The 25,285-nt window shown below is 34.5% G+C and overlaps 1 protein-coding gene across 2 annotated transcripts; it reads left to right on the forward strand.

Annotated features, from left to right (window-relative positions):
* The first annotated feature begins 1,378 nt into the window (after positions 1-1,378).
* Positions 1,379-25,112, forward strand: LOC129886397 (protein unc-13 homolog). 2 transcript variants are annotated; one of them, XM_055961069.1, is made up of 27 exons: positions 1,379-1,411; positions 4,273-4,334; positions 4,520-4,695; positions 4,782-4,846; positions 5,067-5,409; positions 7,026-7,092; positions 7,178-7,331; positions 8,748-8,915; positions 9,078-9,188; positions 10,496-10,705; positions 11,488-11,589; positions 12,887-13,117; positions 13,438-13,512; positions 13,679-13,759; positions 14,896-15,081; positions 15,183-15,338; positions 15,626-15,718; positions 16,021-16,092; positions 17,036-17,153; positions 17,777-17,955; positions 20,670-20,751; positions 22,656-22,760; positions 22,913-23,019; positions 23,736-23,813; positions 23,896-23,991; positions 24,132-24,227; positions 24,652-25,112. In XM_055961069.1, the coding sequence occupies exons 2-27, from the start codon at positions 4,327-4,329 to the stop codon at positions 24,823-24,825; spliced, it is 3,333 nt and encodes a 1,110-aa protein (XP_055817044.1). In that variant the 5' UTR covers positions 1,379-1,411; positions 4,273-4,326; the 3' UTR covers positions 24,826-25,112. The 2 variants fall into 2 exon arrangements, with proteins under 2 accessions (XP_055817044.1, XP_055817043.1); XM_055961068.1 differs by lacking the exon at positions 1,379-1,411 and adding an exon at positions 3,940-4,180.
* Positions 25,113-25,285: the final 173 nt, after the last annotated feature.

A 25,285-nucleotide genomic window follows, 5' to 3' on the forward strand; every position in this document is an offset into this window, starting at 1 on the left:
TGTGGTGAAAAATAAATAATATTATAATTTGAGAAAAAGATGAATGAAAAAATAAAAAAAAATAATAAAAAAAAATTAATCAGAAAAAAGAGAAGGAGAAAAGAAAAGGAATGTAAAATAAAGAGAATAAAATAAAAAATGGAAAAATAAAAGGAATCAATAAAGGAGAAAAAAAGGGGGAAGGGAGAAAAATAAAATCAAGAAAAAAATAATAGAATAATAAACGAATAAAGAAATAAATGAGAAAAAATAAAAAAATAAAAAAAGAAAAGGAATGTAAAATAAAGAGAATAAAATAAAAAATAGAAAAATAAAAGGAATCAATAAAGGAGAAAAAAAGGGGGAAGGGAGAAAAATAAAATCAAGAAAAAAATAATAGAATAATAAACGAATAAAGAAATAAATGAGAAAAAATAAAAAATAAAAAAAGAAAAGGAGTATATAAAATAAAAATAGAGCATGAATTAGATTTGGTGTAAAAAGAAAATAAAGAATAAAATAATTTGGAAAAAAAATAAACAAACAAAAATGCATTTAAAAAAAATAAAGAAACGAGAAAAAAGGTAAAAAAAAATAACCGAACAAAGAAATAAATGAAAAAAAGAAGGAAAAAAGTATATAAAATAGAAATTGAGTATACATCAAATTATGGTATAAAAAACTAAAGAACAAAATAATTTGAGGAAATTTAAATGAACATAGAAACATAAAAAGAGAAAAAAGAAAAAGTAGAGCAATAAAAAATAGAATAATCAAAATGAGCTAAATAACTAAAGCTCTAAGAAAATTAGGTATAAATGTAAAGAGATAAAAAATTTAAATAGTTTGTCTTTTTGAGGTACAATCATTTTTTTTGCTTTGTAGTCTTCACAACAAAGCTACGAGCTCAACTTGCACATTAGACAAATAGGGGAACATGACAAATTATATGACTCTTCAGTATCTCTAAAATGTACTACGAAATTTATCGCGTCATCCATATTAAGTTTTAAGTGACCTAGGAGGAGAGAAAATATAATTGATAATGAATGAATATTTATTGTTATTTTAAATTAATACATCGTACATATTTTCTAATTTTATAGTTTATCAATCGTGCAACAAGAATAAGTGGTGAATCAAGAGCACTTCATTCTTGAGATTATTTTTTTGAATCGAGAAATTTGGGGATGATGTTGAATCTTGGATAGTATTCTAAAGAATAAGTTGTTTTGTTTATAGAACAAAAGAGATTCTGGATAACCCCTTTAATGGCGGGAATAGCTATTGTATTGAATTTACTGAGGAAAAATTCAAGCTTTACAGGTCAAGCATTCCATTCTAATGGTGTCTTCTCAGCCAAACTCGCTGCCTCAGCTGCTGCTGCTTCTGTTGCTGCCAATTACCCTTTTGCTTCTAGGGCTTTTTTTGGGTATGTTTAGAATATGCTATGTTTATTTTTTGTCCATGTTATGTAGTTCATGTTGTCACTGTATGTACGTAATAGGGGCTTTGTAGGAGTGACATTATATTGAATTGAGATAAGTTAAAAACATATCTAAATTATCCCTCAAAACCTCTTTTTTGAGTTTCATACCTAAACTATTGAGAGTGTGAATTTCATACCTAAACTATCACTTCTCAGTTCGAGAAACTGGAAGAGAGAGTGTAGCACATACCATGGTGAGAGTGGAATAAAAAGAGAGGTGTGTTTCTCAAACTAAGAAGTGATAGTTTAGATATGAAATTCACACTCCCAATAGTTTAGGTATGAAACTCAAAAAAGAGGAATTTAGTTGTGTTTTTAATACTTATTTCTATTGAATTTGACAATGTTCCGAGTCTTATAGTTGTTTTGGGGGAGTGATCTCATGAATTAAAACCAAATTAATTTGTGTTTGATGTGTTTAAGTTATGATTTTGAAGTCAGATTGGCAATATGGAATTTGTTCGTAAGTACACTCATTTCCACCGGAAAAAAAACATGATGGTTAAAGAAATTATGTTAGTTATTATGTCATTTGTGATTGTATTCCTTGATTATTTGGCTCTATTCATAGTTCAATTTATGGAGGCAACCTTGTTTTGCAGAACTCTTACTGGTTTGCCTTGTTAGGGACTTTTGGATAGTGATTGAATGTGACAAGATCAAATCCTTTTATGTATGCCTTCTTTTTTGATAACCAAAGAAAACCCCAAGGGGGAAGCGGCTAGTGGTGCATGGTTCGAAATTCGGGTGGATATTGAGCTCGCTCCCCTCTATCCTTCTCCACCTAAGTACAAGGCTTTTTTCTACTACAGGATTTGAATCCGTGACATGCACCTAACTCATACATGACGCGTTGTGCGCTTATACCAAAGCCTTGGGGCAATCCTTGTGTATATGACATATCAAGTTCTATTTCTCGAAGTCAGATTGGATAACGTGGACTCTGGAGTTTGTTGATTGTCTGTTCTTTTTTCTCAATTGTAGAGATTTTGTTTAAAGGGTAATATTCGTTGTGATGTCATTTGTGATTGCATGTCATAGTAGTATGTCTCTATTTAGAGTTCAATTAGTCCTGATGCTTGTGTTTTACAAAGCTCCTGATAGTTCACCCTCCTTTATTCCCTTAACTTTTATTTATAATGTGAACATGTTTCATTTGCGCATTTATTTGGTTTGTATTTTTTTGCCAATAGTAGGAGCATTTAGAGAAAGGTAGAGCAGTCTTTAATGGGTAGAAAATTCACTAGGTTGTGTTCTTAGAGCTAATAAATTGAGAAGTTCATAGTATTTTTTTTTACTGGATTCACAATTTTTTTGATTGGTAAACAAGAAGTTGAGGCCTGAGGTTGTCACCCATTCGTAGAGCAAAAGGCATTCCATATATAATTTGCAATGCACAAGTCACCCCTAGAAAATTCCTCGTGCTATGGCAACAACCATATAAAATAAGTTAAATGCTTGCAGAGACTACTAGGACTGACTATTGTGGAGGTCTATCTCCCCATATTCTCATTATTGATGTTTCGCTGCCAGTCTCTTAAGCTGTTGAGCTAATTTTCTTCCTTTTATCCAGGGATGCCTCTCTTTTGATTTTTCTAGATGTTTCTGTGGTTTTGTCATATTTTTCTGTGTTGTTCACCACTTAGAATCCCCGAAAGGTTGGGCTTTTTATTGTCGACATTGATTTTGTGTGTATGTATGACTGCAACGGCTACACAATTTCTTCCGCACCTTCAATCTATTCTCGTCCTCGAAACCATAGTCTATATTATCTTTATCCTCGAATTCTACATGTGAAATCAAACTTTCGAGTTTAATTTTTATTTTATTTTTGCATAAATCAACCTTCAGAGGTTTGTTTTTTCCACGAAAAATAAATTTAAAGAATATAAACTAAAAAAACAAAGTCTTGTAGAAACCCAAGTGAATGAATTTACTTAATTGAGGTCAAAGTGTAAAATTAAACTAGTAATAAAATATCATGTGAATTTCAAATCTCTTTTAAATTTAGTGTTAACCACTTGTCAAAGGAAGCTTAATCAAGAAGATGGTATATTTAGAACTTTTTTCTTTTTTGATAATAAGAAAAATTCGCAGTCGCTTATCGTTTGAGTGCACACATGATATATTTAGACATTTTAACGACTTGAATTATTTGAAAATATACTTACTTGAGTACAAACTGTGTTGTAACTTGCAATATTTTTTTTTACAAAATAATTTATTTGAACCAATCTAATACAAATTTTCTCTAATCAATTCTAAATATTAGATAGTTTATTTTGATTTATCTAAATTTTTATATATATTGGCAAGTAAGGTTATTAACTATCTATGTTTCTACCAAAAAAAAAATAAAAAAATCTATGTGGGTGAAAATATTAGCAGCAGATATTGCGTAAAATTAATTTACACGGCATAATCTGGCCTATAGAATTAAGAAATAAAGATGAGACCAAATTTCAAATGCCATAGCTTATAGATGAAAAATTTATTTCGGGGGAGAAAAGAAAAAGGCGAAACTATATACAAATCTGAAATCCCACCGAGCTTTTATGTACTACTACGGTCATCCTCATTAGCGTCACCAACTCTCCTTCTTCAGTCAGACAGAGTTGCATTCACACCTTAATTGAAAGATTCGGTTCAGTTTTCTTGAAAAGTCTTGAATACCGAGAGATCTTTTCAGTTTTGATCTTCTTACCTATTTTGGTATTTACTTCTAAGAATCATTCCCCCTTGACTTGTTCAAATTTAATTCAATTTTGGAATTTACTTCAAGAATCTTGGATTTTTTTTGTCAGTTGGTGAATGCAAGTGTGAGCTGCTAAGCTAGTGGGGGTTACGTTGAAGTTGCCATGGAAGAGTAAGTAAACTTTAAAATCTAATGGGTTCTTTCCTCGTTTTGCGTAAGTTTACAAGACTAATAGATCTTGTAGTTAGTTTGAAGTAAATCTGAAGTTCTTAAGCAGTTAAGGTGATATGGTAATAGAGAATTTACTGGACCACAATGTGGGTTGCTCCAATTGAATGTGTTGTCTGTATTTTCAGGGAGAACTCTACAGAGCTTTTACAAAGATTTCGGAGAGATAGGCGGATACTATTGAATTTCATACTTTCAGGAAGCTTAATCAAGAAGGTGGTAATGCCTCCCGGAGCTGTTTCCTTGGATGATGTGGATCTTGATCAAGTCAGCGTTGATTTTGTCCTCAATTGTGCAAGAAAAGGTAGGGAATAGATTGCAATTATCCCGTTAACATTCAACTAGTTTAGCTGCCTTATTTTTTTGTTGTTTTCTCTTTTTTTTTTGTAGGCGGACTACTTGAACTATCTGAAGCTATTAGAGATTATCATGACAGCACTCTGTTCCCTCATATGGTAAATTCGGACTTGCACATAAATTATTTTCTGTTCAATGGTCACTATTTATGAATGTTCTTGTTCGTGCTTGCACATACATTAATTTCTGTTCAAGAGTTACTATATGTGAATGTTTCCAGTTCCCGAGGTTTATCTGTTGCAGCTTAGAATTATTTCGTGTGTTCTATTCACATCAATGTTTTATTTTCATTCTTCAATGGTTTCCTTTTGGTATAAGTGTAATGCAGGTTCAACTGATGAATTCTTTCTAGCTACAAATCCTGAACTATCGGGTTTGCCTCCAAGAAGATTACCCCCGCCCGTCCCTATTTCCACACCATCACCAATTTTGGCAACACTCTCAACGTCAGAATCAATTGATACTGAACCATTTGAAGAGTTGTCCAGTTTATCTAAATCTCAGTCTCTCAGTTCCACACAACAACAAGAGTTAACAGTTGACGACATTGAGGATTTTGATGATGACGATGATCTAGATGAAGTTGACAGTCGAAGGTATTCAAGAAGAGTTCTCAATGATGCTGCTGATCTTGTGCTTGGATTGCCGTCATTTGCTACTGGTAAGCATGCTTATTATAGGTGTATATCCGTATGGTGACCGGTAACTTCCACTATCATAAGTGTGGCCGTTTTTTGGCAGTATTAGGTTGTAATTTGCTTGCTTTTTAGCTCTAAGGTGCTATATTTATAGTACTGGTTATACCAGAAAAATAAAAGACGGGGAGAGTAATGGTTACCATTTTCAAAAAAAAAGAAAGAAGAAGAGACCGGGAGAGTAAGAGTACTTCGAAATTTTCTTTGGTTCTATATTTATATTACTGGTTACTTTGTGCTTAGGATGCTGACACATGACTAGGAAACTATTAACAACATTGATGTAGATGTATCATATAACTGCTCTAATTTCTGTGCAATTTTCACTCATAATGATAAATGGATTTCTTCTATAAAGGGATTTAACCACTGTACTAATAAGCGCTCTGTGGTGTATACTAATGATAAATAGATATCAATTCTCATCTATATTAATTGCTGTTCGAGCGATGCACCAAGGCCGTGAACATATCATACTTCTATAGTAGCTTGATATTGGGAGAATATCAGTCCCCTTTTTATTAGGAGCATAAGAATCCACCTTAATCTCCAGCATACTTGTGTGATTTTTTGGATTTTCTAACTTCTTCCAGCTGATAGGCATTATTTAATTTTTTAAAACTGTAATCCTATATCTTTTTCTAGATTAGAAAGAGTTAACACTATCTTGATGCCTGTTTAATGTTTTTCTGACCTTTGACTATCATAAACAGAACTAGTTGTCAGATTATTAATTCTCAAATATTCTGATGCAACTCTCTTTATTGCTTAAATTTTTATTTTATTTTGTTATAGCTCTTTATTATTTTCTCCTTTAATCACTATTCACTTGATTATGTTTATAAAAAGAATCACTTAGATAGTTATATAAATTTGATTCCTGATCTTTAACGGCCCTAATTATCATTTGGTGCTTTTTAAGCTTAAAGAGTTCCCACTAATGTTTTCTTCAATGAACATTCGCGTATTTCTTACTCTTCCCTGATAACCTATCTCGTACTTGGTAGCAATAATTCAATTTGTTCTGAAGCTTATTCCATCTTTCATAAATCCTAATCAAATGATAAGTTAATTTCTGTGCTTGTGCATGAAAACCAGTGTTAAGATGATGTCATTTGTTCCTCACTTATTTCTGGCACCTCCTTGGTTTGAAGTCTGTTTGGGGAATATCGTGATAAATGTTAAATGTGAACTTGAACGAAGTGGGGTAATCATATCCATTTAACTAGTTTATATTACCTTTACTTTTTTAACAGCCTATGGTGGGGTGCAAGAGTTTGTTTTGGAGCTTTATATTAAATCCGTACTTCTTTTTGCCTTTTGATGTTTGAATTCTTTGGTTTTATACAATCTTTGAAGCCCTGAATGCATGTGTTGGCACGTAATAGGCACTTCCAGATTGATTACTGGAGCAAGTATTTGATGAACAAACAGTTTAATATAATATTCTATTCCAGTATTTCCTTGTTGGTTACACTACTTCACTTGTAGATTCCACTATCTTCTTTCAAAATGTTTTCTTTTCTTGCTTTTACGTGGATGGATGGGAGATACTTATACTTCAGGCTGTATTTCTTCCTAGCTATTGGCGATGATGATCTCCGTGAAACAGCATATGAGATCCTTCTGGCTGCTGCTGGAGCTTCAGGGTATTTCCGCCTTTTCTGTTTCTTGGTTTGCAACATCTCCCATCCGATTAATTAAAGGCATTTAATATGCATTCTGTATGCACAGGGGCCTCATTGTACCATCAAAGGACAAAAAGAAGGAGAAGAAATCTAGATTGATGAGGAAGCTGGGCCGTAGTAAGAGTGAAAATGTAATGACCCAGTCACAGCATTTATCTGGACTGGTCAGTTTGTTGGAGACAATGCGTGTCCAGATGGAGGTAGGAAAATGAAGGAGCTTGTTACCTTTTTTTCTTAATCTTTACTTGTATTTACACTCTTAAATGGTCAACCCCTATTTTTATTTTTTTACCTCAAAAAAAAAAAAATCACCCTAAATGTGCCACTTTATAAGGATGAACCACTTTACTTCTACTAAAACTAAACAGAAATTTATGTGGAATTTTTATAGCCCAACAAACTTTTTCCCTTCTCTCCCATTCCAATGGTATCTTATTCCTTTTAAGCTACCCATAGCTTGCGACCCTGCTCAACCATCCTGGAAATGCCTGCTACCTCAAGTGATTGATGACGGTTTGCTTCTGGGGTATAGGTGGTGATGGTGCATATTCAAAAGGATAAATGAGGTTGGGGAGGACTGGTAAAGAAAGAAGGTAGAGGACAAGAGAAGTAGAGAAGGTTGTGAAGTATTTTGCTTGCTTTGGGAGGTCTTGTTCTCTCAAGTTGCACTAGAGGCAATGGGTGATGTTGCTTGGAAGTTGAGGTGGACTTGTTTCGAGAAATGCAGTCTCTTGGCCTCAATTTTAAAAGTTTCAGTGAATGTTGTATCCTTAGGTTCTTGTGAAGCAAGGTCTGACTAGCTGTGTAGAGGTAATGTTGCCTGTCAGAGTGAGATGCAAGTATTATTTCGAGGAATTATGTAATAGATTGGTGGTTAGCTTCTGTTGTTTGGTTCACACCAGTAGTGGGATAGACATCTAATTAGTTTCTTGCCCTTAACTCAACAAGTTGGGATAGGTTGCCTGCTGTTTCATTGCAAATCTTTTAGGAAATGAAACAACTTAAAAAGCAGTAATTTTTTTGCCTTAATGAAAGGGAATAAGGCTTATGAGACTACAGTTTGTTAGTTAAGGTTGAGATGTTATGCCAAGAGGTGTAAAAATACTATCAAAGTACAGAGTTGCCTTGTGCTGTTATGTTGGTGATTTGCTTGGTGTATGGTGTTTGTCTCCATCAGTTGCCAGTTGGTAGTGTGTATATAATGTAAATAGTGTTCTTAGTGCTGGACAGGAGGAAAGGGAGTTATAGATTCAATGTTTTTGACAATTAATTTGGTTAAACATTCATTATTAAATCATAGAAGTGATGGCTAACAAAAAGGGATAAATTTCCCAAAGGGAAATGTTAGATAAAGAGGGAAGAGAGATATTGAAGATGCAATGATATGACAAATACGAAAGCCCCCCTACTTTATGGTGTTAACCTCAATACACATGATATTTGTGGACAGATATCAAATAAGAAGTTTACTCTTCTAATGGCCCTAAGGCTGTGGTGTAGTGGTAAGAGAGCAACAAGTGATATGTGAGTTAGGCGCATGTTGTGGGTTCAAACTCTGTTATTTAGGAATTTACAGTTTCATACTTACTGGGTTCTTACCTGATTAATATGTACAGATTTCTGAGGCCATGGATGTCAGGACTAGACTTGGTCTCCTTAATGCGATGGTTGGAAAAGTGGGTAAGAGGATGAATACAATCTTGATCCCACTGGAATTGTTATGTTGTATTTCACGCACCGAGTTTTCCGACAAAAAGTCGTATATTAAGTGGCAAAAGAGACAAGTAAGTGCTGTCTTTCCCACTCAATATGATGATTCAATTTTTTCCTCCCCTCCTCTTTGTAATTGCTGTAGCGAGCTTTGCAAAGTTGTTTATTTATACAACTAAATTCATATGATAATTTATTTAACATTTCTGTTACATATTCTTTTTCTGTCAGTTCAGTTAAACATGTTGGAGGAGGGGCTCATAAATCATCCTGCTGTAGGGTTTGGGGAATCTGGGCGAAAAGCAAATGAGCTAAGGGTTCTTTTAGCTAAGATAGAGGAATCTGAGGTGTGCACTTTTGCTGTAGAGAAATTTCTACTTTATTATTAATACTTAACTCAACTATTTGTAATTCTAGTTTGGTCATGCATCCTTGCAAATAGCCAAATACTGAACTTTAATATTTGAACTTTTTTGAAAATAGTGTAATTCAATAATCGGACTTAAAGTAGTGGTCTGATTGCGTCTTTCAAGAAAAAAACTGGTTTCTACTCTTTAATCTTCAACTTTCACAATTTTTTCTCAAGTTGAACTTCAGTACTCTTTTATTCAGCTTCAACTCAGAGTGTCGGACTTAGTATTTGAAGTAGTCAGTGCACATGCTTTAACATACACCGCACCTCCGACTTTGAGTAACATTATGCATTCAGTTGGTTTAGTTAGTTTCTAATCGACTTTTAGTTCACAAACAAAGAAACCAATCGAGCCGAAATGACTTTGGTTCAGTGCATTTTTAAGACTTCAGCTTTGATCAAGTTTAGGGATCTCTTTTATTTACCTATAATATAAAAGGAAGAGCCAGTAAACACGTGGCCCTATATCATCTATACAAACAACAAACCAACACATTATAATTTAACCTATCATTCTTTTCAATAAGGGAATTGCAAATTGAATCATGATTTACCAATTCGCCTAAAGGCTGATGTAATGAATGTATATTTACGGTAACCCTAGTTGGATTTCATTTTCCTAATTTTATTGCCAAAATAAGTATCTTAAATAATAAATAGATGGATTGAAACTGCAAATACACTCCACTTCTTTCAAACAAATTAAATACATTTTTGATTTACTTGAGAGTTCTGTTTTTTTTAAGTTTGATCATCATATGTCTAATTATAGAATTGCTTAGAATAAAAGTTCGAGTTACTAAGAAGGTTTTCATCTTTTATATTGGAGGTTCATTATCTATTGAGTCTCGAATGTCTGTCCCTGGTTCTCGGGGATTTCATGGTTTAAAAAAAAGTGTCTTATTTTTGGAATTGACATGTTTTATCTTCTTGGACTTCTATTTATTCTTGTCTCTGCTTTTGTACTCTCCTAAAGGACTTCGTTCATATAAAATCTTTATTGACCCATGGAAATAGTGTAATTGGCATGCTATTATTGATGTTTGTTCTTGTTTGCTTGTTTGATGCTCTTCATCATTATTTTGTGCACTCTCATCTTCTTCTTTTTGTTTTCAATCCAAGGACATTTTGATACCATATACTATGAATGCCTATGTCCTGAGAAACAATGTTACAAGAAAGGGTTTATTGTGATGCTATACCAGTTGATATGCCATAAAATTTATTATTTCTTTCTTTCAGTCTTTTCCTCCTCCCGCAGCAGAGCTGCAAAGGACAGAATGCTTAAAATCTTTACGAGAGATCGCTTTGCCACTGGGAGAAAGGCCAGCTCGAGGTGACTTAACTGGTGAAGTATGTCACTGGGCTGATGGTTATCACCTGAATGTCAAATTATACGAGAAACTACTTCTCAGCGTTTTTGATGTTCTAGATGAGGGAAAGCTCACAGAGGTCAGTTAAAACCCACTTGAATGTCATTCTCTCTAAAATTTTGGGATTCTGTAATAGAATTTCTTGCCATTCTTGCTATGACTTACGGTGCCAGGATAAAGATGACCATCTTGTTTCTTGTACACTAGAAAGTAATACTGTTGGGATGTCACCTTTCTCTTAAAAAAAGAAGGTAATATTCTTCGGGATCATTTTGATTAACAGTCTTGGTATGTGGTGTTTATAATAGAGGGACATGATGAGTGAAGGTGTTAAAAGGGGATGAGCCATAAAATCACATGGAAGGAAATTGTCTCGAAAAACCTACAATCTCTTGGAATCCATGTAGACATAGCAAATAATAGGTCACAATAGACAAGGTTTATGTAGCAATACCTATTAGTTGGGACTATGTTTTAGTCACGTTAGTAGTACTTTAGGTCTTATGTTTTGTAGGAGTCCTTTAGTCTTGTATGAGATTTATATGCATTTCGAAAATATATAGAACTTCTAGAACTTCTTTTTAAATTATTGTTATTATTATTGTTTTTAAAAATTATAAATAATATGGGTCGAAGGAGCTTAAATGGAACGGTATGATCAGTGAGGATTCATATAGCCGAGCCCCTACTTGCTTGGGATTGAGGTCCAATTGTTTTATGGGAACACAATTACCTGTTCTATTCGTAAAATAGTAAAATACTGAGCACTAGTGCAATGAATGATGTTATGTGAGTACATTCCTTTGGAAATCGATTTATAGGTTTGAATGAACAACTATGAACTTCATCTTTTCCAATCAGGAAGTTGAAGAAATTTTGGAGCTTCTTAAGTCCACATGGCATATTTTGGGAATTACAGAAACCATCCACTACACTTGCTATACTTGGGTATTATTTCGACAGGTATAAAATGACAAAAAAATTACTGGTTTCTATTCAGAGTTGCTTAAAACATTTACTAGCATTTGCTTGAGTACTAACCTGCTGATTGTATATCAATTGTTTGGAGTAGATTTTACTTCTTTAGCAATTATTTGAGTAGTGATGGACCACAAGCTCTTTGGAATATTGTGGCATAGCCTGCAATTATCTATTTAGAGTCTGTTTGGATTGACTTATTTTAAGTGTTTTTTTAAAGTCAAAATAGCTTTTATGCACTTTTGGAGTGTTTGAGTAAATTAAAAAAGTGCTTATAAGCACTTGGTTTTTTGCTAAAATGATAAAAATAAGCCAAAAGCCAATCCAAACAGGCTCTTATAAAAGAAACTGACATTTCTTGAATCTAGCCTGAAGTACCAGGAAAAGCTTGTTTCGCTGATTGAGTTGCTAAAAAATTGGAAGGCTTTGTTCTTTTTATGTTACTTAGGTTTGCTGATGTCCTCCTGTAGTACTTCTTGGCCTATGCTAACATTCAATGTCAATTTACTTTTTTGCATAAAATGAATCTGGGGGTGACCAAGAGTGGCCGTCACTTTACTTTCTCATTTGTTTGAGTGTTCTTCTTGAGTATTGAGTCGCCATTTTAGATGCTTCATCCTTATGTAAAACTAATGATGCATCAAATGTGAGGTTGTACTTGCTGTTCCCTACTTAGTACCCGATTTATACTCCGTTTGTGGTACCTGTAGGAACCTGAATCTTAATAATTTTGATAGCAATTCTACTACTCACAATTAACAAAAGGTTGTATGGAAAATACCATATGCTATGTTTTCTGATAACTCGGGTATTATGCGTTTATTAATACAGATATCGACAATCCTTGGTGAAACTTCCAAAGACGACCAAACTACCCATCATTTTGAAATAACCTTGGTTTAAGTTACTGAAGAATTTGTAGCCTGCCTACTACCTATAAGATTGTGATTAGTCACTTACAGTTGCAACTTAATCTAGCTGAATTATCTGGAATACAAAATCCTCATCCTCTCCTCTATCCACATAATTTAATTTCTTCAAATTTAAGTAAAAAAAATTATCCCAATATGCGATGGGCTGTTATGCAATTGCTTCCTTCTTCTTTATTTAACTGTTTGTAATCAAAGTCCTGACATGTTGCAACAATTTCTTCTTATTTGGTTACCCACCCTTATTTCAAATTTGGTTACTTGGTTGAAGCTGATCCCTCCATCAATTCCTCTTTGCTTATTGTTGGTGTGTGATTGTCCTATTTCGATATATGTCTCTTTTGTTGTTGCAGTTTGTCATCACGGGAGAGCAAAGGATCTTGCAATATGTCATTGAACAGTTAAAGAAAATACCATTAAAGGAACAAAGGGGACCACAAGAGAGAATGCACTTGAAGAGTTTGCATTCTAGAGTTGAAATTGACAAGGGATTCCAAGAGTTGACTTTCTTGCAGTCTTTCCTGTTGCCAATTTCAAAATGGGCTGATAAGCAGTTGGGAGACTACCATCTCAATTATGCTGAGGTTCATGAACAATTCTGTTTTACTTTAATCAGGGGATTGCAAATCTTGTGCGCATGATAAGTCATTTGTTTTAACTTACATTTACATGTCTTTTCCTGTTTCAAATTTTTGTTTGTGGTAATGCATATACTGATCAATTTAGAGCTTGTACTGTAAATTCTATTTAGCAATTTAAAACTAAGAATCTAACTTCCAAATTTACTCTTTCCCATGAATAAAGGTTGCCGTTATTTCAAATTTTCTGCCTCTAGGATATTATTTAGTTTAAGTTACAGTACAGGAAAGCTGTGTCTAAAAACTAGTTAATGTTTTTGGCTTAGGGGTCGGCGATGATGGAAAACACTGTGGCACTTGCTATACTTGTTCGAAGGCTTCTTCTAGAAGAACCTGAAATGGTATGTCTGACTACCTACCTGTTTATGGTGAACTATTTTAAGTTTGTTCTGGGAAATCGAATCATATGCTATATCTGCTGTCTGTGAATTCACTATGAATCATAAGATTCACATATGTGGACGCTTATAAATAATAATGTTGTTTATGAATTTGTTGTTTATGCAGGCAATGGAGTCTGCAACAATATCAGATAAAGAGCAGATAGAGTTCTACGTGACATCTTCAATCAAAAATGCATTTATGAGGGTAAAGAATTGTTAAAAGGAAACTTAAATTGGTTGCTGAATATAACTATTGCTGTTGAAATCTTTCTTTATGTTGGGGAAGTGCTTGTTCAAAGAATAGTTAAATTAGTTTCTTCAGTTGGTAGAAGACCCTAATGCACTCTACAATCTGTTAGATTAATTTCTTTAGATATTAGAGGACCCTAACTATGAACTTCCGTACGCGAAGTGTGGTTCTTTAAAATCTGTTCTTTGTTCTTTTATCTTCATTTTCTATTTCTTAGCTACATATAAATGTCATGGTGAAATCCTCATTCTATACAGCCTAAGAAGCTTATCTGTTCAAAGAATATTATATGTACCACTGATGAGGTATGTTAATGGATCGGTATGACTGGTTCAAGAGGTGGATATGATTTACAGTGTCTTGCCTTCAGATCATCTATCAGTTAGTCTCTATTGTTTTGGACTAACTTTTTCCATTCTAATACCAAATGTAATAATCCAAGTCTAGAAACTAGTCTATGAACTTTCTGGTTTTATAACTTTTATCAAAAGAACTTGAAGCTCAAAGTCTATCAGCTCAGCACAGCCAATTAGAGGTAGTAAGCATTTTCTCTTTCGATAGAAACTTCGGTAGCATAAACTAGTAGTGGCTTTAATATGTCTTTTGACCAGTTGAACAGTCCATCCAAATTTCTCATGTATTGCCATGCCATGTGGTTTTACTATAATGGTATACTAAAATAATCGAGAACATAATGGGATCAGAAAAGACCAAGAGCACTGCCCCAGGTCTTCTTACTTTCTATTTCACAGCTAACATGTTATGAATCTCCTGAGATTGGGTGCACTTGTGTTAAATAGGCTTCTCACAGGAAGCGACAGGGTGTTTTACATACTTCCCCACAAAATGACTGTTTTCCAGAAGTTACATCTGATTGATTTGCTTCCTATGGTTTTAACAACACAAGTAGACCAACTGTTCCCTGGATTGGTAGCCTTCTCATCTTACTATAGTGCGATGTTGATTGTTGGGAGCATCTGTTCCCTGTGCATCATAGCTAGTTTCTGAGTGCGGTTATTCAGTTTTGTGTTTCCTCTAGATTGGGCAAGAAGGGAAATTCTCTGTTTGTCATGAATAATTGCTTTGTGCAGATAATACAGGATGTTGAGGCAATATCACAAGCAACAAATGAACATCCCTTAGCATTGCTTGCGGAACACACAAGGAAACTTTTGCAAAGAGATAATACTATTTACATGCCTATCTTATCTCAACGGCATCAAAATGTTGCGGCTGTTTCTGCATCCATACTTCACAAGATTTATGGTATCAAATTGGTAAGTGATGATGAATCTATCTCCTGGAATTCTAGTTGTAGCTTGATTAATTCATGGTCATATGTTTAGTGTGGAGGTTTGAGTGAATGTCATTCGTTCAGAGACCATTCCTTGATAGTGCGGAACATCTGACCGAGGATACTATAGCTGTCTTTCCTGCTGCTGATAGTCTTGAAAATGATATAATGCAAGTGATCATATCTTCTTGTGCTGATGGAACATCAGATGCTTATTGCAGAAAGTTAAATCTGTTCAAGGTTAGGAAGCTCTTCCTGGGCTTCTTTATTTATTCTTATGATGGAGTAACTTAAGGTGACGTAATTTTGCAAAATTTATTTGGGGCAGTTCCAAGTGAAAGATTATGTAGCCAGTAAATTAAGCTTATTGGATTTATTGTCTTCTGACTTCGGCATTCTAAATGCTTTGAACATTTTTATTGTTTGGTGGCAGGATGGTTTTGTTGATAAAGTTTCCATGTGTCATGCTCAACATTTTTTGTAATGAATTTGGTGACTTTCTTAGCCTTTTATTGTTTTACGTATAGATTGAGACTGTGTCTGGGACATTGGTACTACGATGGGTGAATTCACAACTTGCAAGGATTTTGAATTGGGTTGACCGGGCTATTCAGCAGGAGGTAATAACATCGGGAGTTTCTAAATCTATTGATTGTAGTTCATTGAACAATTATATCATTTATTAACATTTCCTTAGTCATTATACATTCTTCTATTCCCTATGCCATTTCTCATTTCTCATTTAAATTTTTTCTCTCTCATGTCGTCTCCTTTTTTCTTTTTTTATATAAATAAAGTTAAATGGAGCATCTCCTGTTTTCAATATTCACGGTTATGATAATAAGAGTAAATTGAACTCCTCCTTCTAAGTAAAGACCAGCCTTTTAGCATATGAAGTTAATAATTTTTTATGGTTTTCCAGCGGTGGATACCGGTTTCACCTCAACAAAGGCATGGAAGTTCAATTGTTGAAGTCTACAGGATTGTGGAAGAGGTTCAGAAATCATACTCTGTTCTTTGCATATTTATTTTTCACAATTCTCTCTTTTTCGGAATCAGTTTATTCAGTTTCCACACCATAAGTTTATCGTGTTTCTTTGTGGAATCATTTGATATAACAGACATGGTGAATTTACAGAACCCTTTTTTTCCCAGCAACATATTGGTGTATAATTTCATGTAACATATCCACGTTTAATGCATTAGTGAGAATCTAGGATGATGTAGTATTCAGTCTTTTTATTTACCGTTGACTGCATATGCTGGTAAATCATAGATGTATCATGGAATGGATCTTCCATAGATGTAGAAAAACAAATGAAGCTTGTTAAATATAGCTTTCAAACAGAAGAGAATCCACCAGCATCTCTATATGACCAATAGAGATTGGAATTACAGTAATACGGAGGAAGAGTTATGATAATTGTGTCAGCAACAAGGAAAGTTATTTCTTTATTGATTTGTTTTATCTACAGGGGGAGAACTGGACTTTGAATTAGTAACCTATGAAAGCATAATGCTACACTAAAGAAGCCAAATCTAACTTCTAGACTTTTGTGCTTGAGAGCTAAGTTTGATCACAAACTACTGTCAGCTGCAAGATGAAGTTTGTGTGTCCTTCCAGTCCATATTATCTATAGCAGCCTAACTTCTTTCACTTTTGGTGCATGAAACTGAGAGTGAAAAATACTTAGCTTTTGGAACATATACACTTGTAGATTCACAAGCTTCTGAAGCTCCAGTTTCCTATCCGCAGGGTGGGGTGGAGGTGGGGATGGGGACAATAAAATAGAAAGAGTAAGTGAGCTTTAAAATGTGGCTCATACTATGAACATTCTGCTTTTATCAAAGTTGATTCTGATATGCTGACAGTGATTTGCAAACGCTTTTATATGATACCACATTTTGTAATGAGTTGAGCAATTTTCCCACTGCAGACGGTCGATCAGTTCTTTGCTTTGAAAGTTCCAATGAGGACAGGAGAATTGGGTAGCCTATTTCGCGGCATTGATAATGCATTTCAAGTATATGCAAAGACCATTTTAGATAAAATTGGTATATAGTTTCTTTCTGCACAATCTTAAATTCCTTTTTTTTTTCTCACAGTGAAGAATCCTTCATATTGAAATTGACATGCCTGTTGTTGGTTGTTGCAGTTTGTTAGCTTAATTGTCTCCTGGTTCATTTTGTATCTTGCACTATGATTTGATGAATGACATCAAAGTAATGGATGAGAGGGACTATTAGATTAGAATTTTTTATCTGCAGTATACTAAACCATTTGACAGTAGGAAGGGCAGGGTACCTCTTTACAGCATAATTTCAAACCTATCCATCCCACCGGAACTGTAAATATTCTGTCTGAGTTACTAATAATTGGAAATCCTAGTTTTATTATTTCTTTCTTTTCTTGAAAATGATATGGATGAATTGCTAATGTACCCATTTGACGATCCTTTAGCGCCATCCCAGTTTCCGATTGACCGAATTTAGCATATTCAATTTTCAAATAGCTTTGAAGCTTTTGCTTAGTGGCTCTCTTTTTATTGGCTATGAAAAGTTGTACTTCTCCACTCATCTTCTTGCATTTGCATATCTTGCATTTGTTTCTGCAGAACTGTTTGCTGCTAAATTTATCCTATCTCTTTCATGGTGAACTTGCTACCATTTGCATGCAGCTAATAAGGAAGATATTGTTCCACCTGTGCCTATTTTGACAAGATACTCAAGGGAACATGGAATTAAGGCATTTGTAAAGAAGGAGTTGAAGGATACAAGGATACCAGATGTCTTGAAGTCTGTTGAAATTGACGTAGCGGCAACATCAACGCTTTGTGTGCAGTTGAATAGCCTTCATGTTAGTCAACTTCTACTTTCCCTCTTTATGTATGATAAGATCTCAAGCTATTAATCATTTTCTCTCGTATGTTTCACTTTCCCCTTTATCATTGAATCTAAAAGGTGTATTTCTCTGCACTGGTTTGATTGGAAAATCATGGCTCTGGCTAGTTCCATCAGCTTGAAGGTGGAGTTAGGTGCTCCACTTCATAGTATTACCTGTGAGGAGTGGTTCCTGTAGAGGGTTTATAGCATCACCTTACATCATATGTTAAATCTGAGAGGGCTGTTTGAATGGAAAAACTAATCAAGAAATTGAAAAAGATAGTAGAGAAGTTCTATAATTTTAGTTAGATATTTGCTGCTAAAGTCTTTCAAAAATCAACATTTGGCAATTACTGTATAGGCAGGCAGTTGGAATTTGGGCAGTTAGTATAATACCATTCTCACTAATTTCTTTTATATAAGAACTGCTGTCTTTCAATTTAGATATCTTCTCTAACTGGTTACATTTCTAGCTTAGTTCAGTACTTCTTTCCGAAATACTTTTATTATGAGTGGATTAATTTAAACTCATCATTTGAAGAACTCTGAAAATGTGGTGTAAAACAAGTCCTGACCCTTGTAATGGAAAGAGCATCGTCTTAGTGCTATTTTTATTAACAAAACTTTACCTTATCAGAAAGAAGACTTATCATTTAAATAAAGGAATCCAAATGAAGAATTCAAAAGGAACTAGTGAATGTTGTGTCCCTCTTATGTCATGGAAAAGCCTTCTTTGGGTAATTTTTTAAGGTATAATTTAACTTGTCATCATAGTCTATATTCTGCTTGAACTTGTTAAGCTGCTACTGGCATCAGTTACGTGAAACTAGACGATTTGTTATCTATCACCCTTCTTCCCCTGCTTTGATGCGGAATATACTTAAAAATAGATTCCTCTTCTGATTCATTGATCCATATGAGCGGAGGCTTACATTGAAAAGCTTTCTGAAGTTTCATGTTGGAATCTACTGGCCTCTAGCAGCAAATTGAGACATATATCTTAGTCAATCACCACCCATCTCAAGAAGCTCTTACTGCTTCAGCATCAAATGTTTTTTTCTCCCTCTATAATGACTTCATACCAAAAAATCCTCTCTCACAATCTTTTGATGACAATGCTGAAAACTGGAAATATTGTACCTTTCTGTTGCTACATTCGGTAGCTTTGATTTCCTCCATGACGTGAAACAACATTGGAAAATATATATATTCATTTATTGAGCATTTTTTGGTTTAAAACCTAAGAACAAAATATTTCAGTGAGATATAGTGTCCTCTTCCATGTCTAATTGTGAGTTAAAATGATAGTTAAAAAGACATCAGTTGTTTGTGGAAGTGAGACCTGAGTGGTGACGTGAGAGGATGAGTCTTGATATTATTGGCAAGAGCCCATGTTAGAGTGTTCATGGAATACCAAGTAATCAATTTTATGAATATTTAGAAATGTAAAATTAATTAAATACTAGTAAATACTTTAGTGCATAATTATATTTGTATAATCAGAACTTATTTGATCGTATTCAAAAGGAACTTTACCTTCACTTGGCTACTATTTGTAACATGTGTGAACATGTATTTGAAGTTTCTTTTTGTTTTTCTGCTGATAATTGAACAAATGTCTGCATAGACTGTCCATGTGGCCCAACATTTTGTGTATACAACATCATATCCGGTGTAATCCCACAAGTGGGTTCTAAGGAGGGTAAGATGTATGCAGACCTTACCCCCTACTTTTGTGGGGTAGAGAGATTGTTTACTATAGACCCTCAGCTTAAAAGGGAACTTATTCATAGCAGGATTGCTAGAAGAAGAAATGACAACAAAATATCAAAGATAGAAAGTAAAATGAAGCAACAAATAGTAGAAACACCAAACTTCTTGTTGTCAACAAACTTTTTGTTTGTTTCTGTTAAATAGGATGTACTTGGCTTCAGGCGTTGTGCTTCTCTATAGGATATCCACCTTGACAAGCTAATCAATAGTCGAGTATAACAATGCTTGTGCAAATTTTGCATTTGTGAAAATTTCCAGGCATGTTAAGACTCAAATGCTATGCTGATCAGCATATTCCAAATATAAGGTCCTATTGCTCTATTAATCATAAGTCAAGAATCAAAGACGAAACTTGTCATTTCAAGTCCTTTTTGTTTAAATAATGAATGGAGCTATGGTGTGTCTAGAATCAAAGGCGGAACTCATCATTTTATGTCCTTTTGGTTTAAAGAATGAAATGAGCTACAGTGAGAACCTTATATTCTACAGTTGGTCAGTATTCTGTGTTAGAAGCGGAGGAAATTTAATAAAATTAAGAGAAAATTACAGCCCAATACCTTTAGGCCATCTAGTTTACAAAATAGGTACACCTTGTATAGGTAGTGTATACTTTATGCTAATATACATATAATATCCGTACGTATACACAACATATACACACCATATAACCGAGTGTATATGTAGTGTATAATTCGGCCATGTTTGGTGAACTAAATGGAAGAATGGTATATATTGGTAACTATCCCATTAACTAAAAGCTCACTCCTTTTCAGCAAGGTTTTGTGGCTGAATTAGTTAGACAGACCAAGTTGTTTTCTTCTGGAATATTAGTTATTTTATGAATTTGTGACATGTGTGAACATGTATTTCTGTCTTGAACAATTCTAAGCCTTACCTCGTTGTTTATCCTTACAGTACGCCATTAGCCAACTGAATAAATTGGAAGATAGCATTTGGGCGCGGTGGACGAGGAAAAAGCATCATGATAAATTGATAAGTAAGAACCAACTTGTTTTGAGTTTGGAATGTATTGAAATGTCTTATTATCACCTCTTAGTATGTAATTCTAGCTTTGCAGCTAATAAGGCTTTCTAAAATGTTTGAGTAATGGTGATAAGTATTTGTCGTTTTACCTTATCTTTTTTAAAAGGGTAAAAATTATTCGTTATCTTGAAAGGTTCTCTCCATCTTTGATGTTTTATGAAGTAGACAATTGGAAGTAATTCCTTACAGAGTACAAAGATGGGAAAAGAGATCATATTTCCTCATTTCTAAACCTTTATACTGGTAGACGGAAAAAAAAAAGAACAGCAAAGGAAGATGTGGCAGGTGGAGAAGAGGAGGATTCTCTGCTTCTTGATTTTAGATTTCTGTTTTACAGAATAGTTGGATGGATAGTAGTCTTAGTCATAGTTAAGAATGTTAAAAATCTCCTTAGTTCTAATAGTTCCAAGATTTTTTATAAGGAGCGCTCTTTTTATGTTGTTACAACAACAACCCAACATACCTAGTGTAATCCCACAAGAGGAGTTTGGGGAAGGTAGTGTGTACGCAGACCTTACGCCTACTACCTAGGTTGGTAGAGAGGTTTCTGATAGAGCCCTGGGTCAAGGACAAGTATATCAAAGCAGCTCTCTTGTACGTAATAAACCATCCGATTTCAGTTAACTTTTTTCTCTCTTCTTCTATGCTCTTTCACAAGGTATCAAAGTGTATGATTTGGTAAAGATTTAAGTAGTTTTCCCTACTCATGAACACCTACTCAACTAAAAAATTTCCGTCTTTCCACAGTTCACTGTCTTATTTCTTTCCATTGACCGTTCTACGGCAGCACTCTTACCTCTGGCGACTTTTCCACAGCAATGCACCCTCTTACAGATGGTCATTCTGGCAGTACTGTCTCTTTCGACCACAATTCTGTCCATTCCTCCTGCAACCTTTTCAAGAAAAATATTCCTAAACTTGTTATTCTCTTCTTTCTTTTCGTGCTATTAGAATTTGGATCTCGAGTCCTTCCTCTAAAGTCTAAACACTGAACTTCTGTTACTGGTAAAAAAAGCTATCATTTTAATGGTATCAAACAGTGTATTTAGATCCTTCTTCTATACATTGAATTTCAGGTCGCTGTTCCTAAAAAGTTATGTTCTCTTCGTAGTCTTTGTGTTATCAGAGTTTGAGTGTTGAGTCTATTCTATAAATGTTGAACTGTGTGATCCTTGTTTGAACAACTTTTTGGTACTCTTCAGCTGTCAATTCCAGCAATTGATGGAAGCAATATTTTCTGTTGTGAGCAATGGTTGTTGGAAAAAAAAATTCAAACACTATTTTCTTTCTGGTGAAATTCAAGCAATTGTTTACTATTCCAGTGACTCTTTTTGGTCTCTTGTTTACTAATAAGCAATCTTAAGTTGTTTCATCACCTTTTATTTTAAGAGTCATATTGATATTCAAGAGAAATGCTAAGATTGTGTAAAATATTCTTCATGATTATGTTAGTCAAGATAATTAAAAAAATATTCTTGGAAATTATGTCATAATTAGGAATGCCGGGAATCACAACTTTTCTAATTTCATGAACTGGGCATTTAAGCTTTGACTATGTAGGGTAAAGCCTATGACTTGGTGTGCTTGGAATGTTTTGCAAAAGAGAATGAGGAGAACATAATACGGATTAAGAGCTGCAAACCTTTTTTTACTTATTTTTAGTTAAAAAGGGGATCAGGGAGGTAGTTGACCTAAAATCTATTTACCATCAAGCATAGCTGCTGGATAATCAATGTCTGCTCAGATTTTTAGCCGATGAATCTAGGTATAATTCTTGCCATGATGAGTGTCACTTGAGTAGTGGTACTTCTTCTTGCGGAAAAGATTTACTTTAACTTCTTTTTTTTCGAAACAAAGAGAACCCAACGGAAGAGGCCACAAAAGGTTTCCAGAAGAAGGACTCATTTGATGGAAGCAGAAAGGATATCAATGCTGCAATTGACAGAATGTGTGAATTTACTGGTAAGACTATTGTTTTGTGCTCTACCTTTTTTGTATTCTTTGCAAACAATACAACTTGGAAGAATGTGTGAATTTACTAGTGAGAGAATTCTTCTTCAAGTTTTCTGGGTTCATTGCAAATAATTCCTAATTCATTTTCATTGATATTGCAGGAACAAAAATCATTTTCTGTGACTTGAGAGAACCATTCATTGAGAATCTCTATAAACCCAGTGTTTCACAGTCTAGGTTGGAATCAGTAATGGAGCCACTCGATATGGTATTGCGTCTTATATTTGAGACTAGTCTATTCATAGGTTGTTATAAATGTGGAAAGGGGAAAAAGAAATAACTTGTTGATTTTTAAGATGCAAGTGAGTCTGAAGACAGCAGTAAAGAGTAACTATCCCATGAGATTCCAACACTAATGAACTGTCTGCTGCTATCTTTTCACCTTCTTATCTCCCTCTTGTGATGGGAAGAAGTTCAACTACGTATTTTTTGGTCTTCATATTTGTTCAAACCGTTCGTGTAATGAGATGTTGGGATCTGGAAAGTTGAACTATAGTCGCTGCATTTTTTCAACATCTGCATAAAATGACCTATAGTAACGGGTATCCTTGTAACTAATGCCATGCCTTCTTTTATACTACAGCATATCAAAATTAATATTGAAATGTTAAGTTGTGCGGACTCTTCACTTTCGATACTGCACCCATGTCAGATATGTCGGATTCTCCAATAATACACTACTATTGGAGGATCCGACACACACCCATTGACTTTTTTTAAGAGTCCAAGCAAAATAGTTGAAATGTGATAGTATCTGCATTGAACCCTCTGAGCAAATCGATTTTGCCATCTAGATCCCTGATTTAGATAATTTTTATAGGGATATAAAAATAATATGGATTTCACTTGCATATATCCACTTTTCATGTATACTCGGGAAAAAGAGAGGCAGAGATGGTTATAACTGTCATCGCAAATTTGCAGGTTCTTAATCAACTTTGTGATGTGATAATGGAGCCACTCCGGGATCGTGTTGTAACAGGACTCCTTCAAGCATCACTGGTCTGTGCACTTATTGCTGCTTGGTTTTTCTGTTTTTAACTGTAGTAAAATTTTGAATTCCTTGAAACTCGTATTTCACCAGGATGGCCTACTCAGAGTTATATTAGATGGAGGACCATCGCGTGTATTCTCCCTAGGTGATGCTAAGCTATTGGAGGAGGATCTAGAGATCTTGAAGGTATTCAGAATCGTTTTGGTTGGATATGCTCGAGAATTTTCTGTCTCCTAATGATATCCAAACCATTTTTTGTCTACTGGATATCTCGAAGTGGACTTACAATATGGTTATTTCTCACCTATGCTGCTTGTTTGTGAAAGGAATTCTTCATTTCGGGTGGGGACGGGCTTCCTCGTGGAGTTGTTGAAAATCAAGTTGCACGTGTTCGGCAGGTGATAAAGTTGCAAGGTTATGAGGTTAGTTCAGCAATATCATCCATAATGAAGTACTGAGATTTGCAGAATTGACTGCATCAAATCTGTGTCCATCTGGTTACTGATGCTTGTTTCCTCGCTTCTCCATGCTTCTATCATGAAACTCTTTGTATGATATGCACTTTTAGCATTCTTGTTCTATCACCCCCAATAACACTGTCTACATATAGCACTATTCTATTGAATATAATTGCTTTGCATATGTAAAATTGGTCTAAGATGCTGTAATACTTTCATTCTAGAAATGAAATGATATGTATATATTTAAAAGTCTGCTTGCTGCTCAAACATTGTTTGTAGGGCTGTATCTTGCACTAACCCCAGTAGATGTCACACATTTTATTCTGAATCTTCGCTGCGAGAATGCTAGATGACTGACGTATTGCTTGTTTTTTATGGTCCGCAGACTAGGGAAATAATAGAAGACTTGAGATCTGCAAGTGAGTTAGAAATGCAGGGCGGAAGGGGCAAATTAGGTGCTGATACCAAGACCCTACTTAGGATCCTGTGTCATCGAGGAGATTCGGAGGCCTCTCAGTTTGTCAAGAAGCAATTCAAAATCCCCAAATCTGGAGCTTAGTGTGCTTGTCGTGTATACTTTTAGAGGACCTAACAAAACCATCAATAAGATTGTAACATAGACACTATCAAAACTCTTTTCTCCCTTTATTTTTTCAGGATCTCATTTGTCGATGAGACAATCTGCTGCGACAGATTTATTTTTTCTTTAAGGGATGTACTTAAAGCATAGCTTATATGTTTAGTCTGCAGTCAAACCTGTTTGGGACGCATGTATGTATAAGTTCGAGAACGGATTTGTACTATTATTTCTAAGATTTTGAAAATTAAGTTGTATTGTTCCGGTAAGTGAGGTATTAAAGATTTTTTCGTTATTGGAAAAAAAAGAAGCAAGTATATTATGCTTTGCTATTGGTTTCTCTTTTTTCTGGTTTATCACAAGGAAGCAAGCTAGAGAACAAAAACTGAATATCTTATTTGATACTATAACAGAAGGATTTGGCATAAATAGATTGACTGAA

Source organism: Solanum dulcamara, chromosome 4 (assembly GCF_947179165.1).
Source record: "Solanum dulcamara chromosome 4, daSolDulc1.2, whole genome shotgun sequence".
Classification (NCBI taxonomy): domain Eukaryota; kingdom Viridiplantae; phylum Streptophyta; class Magnoliopsida; order Solanales; family Solanaceae; genus Solanum; species Solanum dulcamara.

What these genes read in the sequence shown, in the direction of transcription:
- LOC129886397 (XM_055961069.1), top strand. An exon ending in CAATGCGTGTCCAGATGGAG is followed by an intron (nt 7,332 to 8,747) that starts GTAGGAAAATGA and finishes TAATATGTACAG; the next exon opens with ATTTCTGAGGCCATGGATGT. An exon ending in AGGATCTAGAGATCTTGAAG is followed by an intron (nt 23,992 to 24,131) that starts GTATTCAGAATC and finishes TGTTTGTGAAAG; the next exon opens with GAATTCTTCATTTCGGGTGG.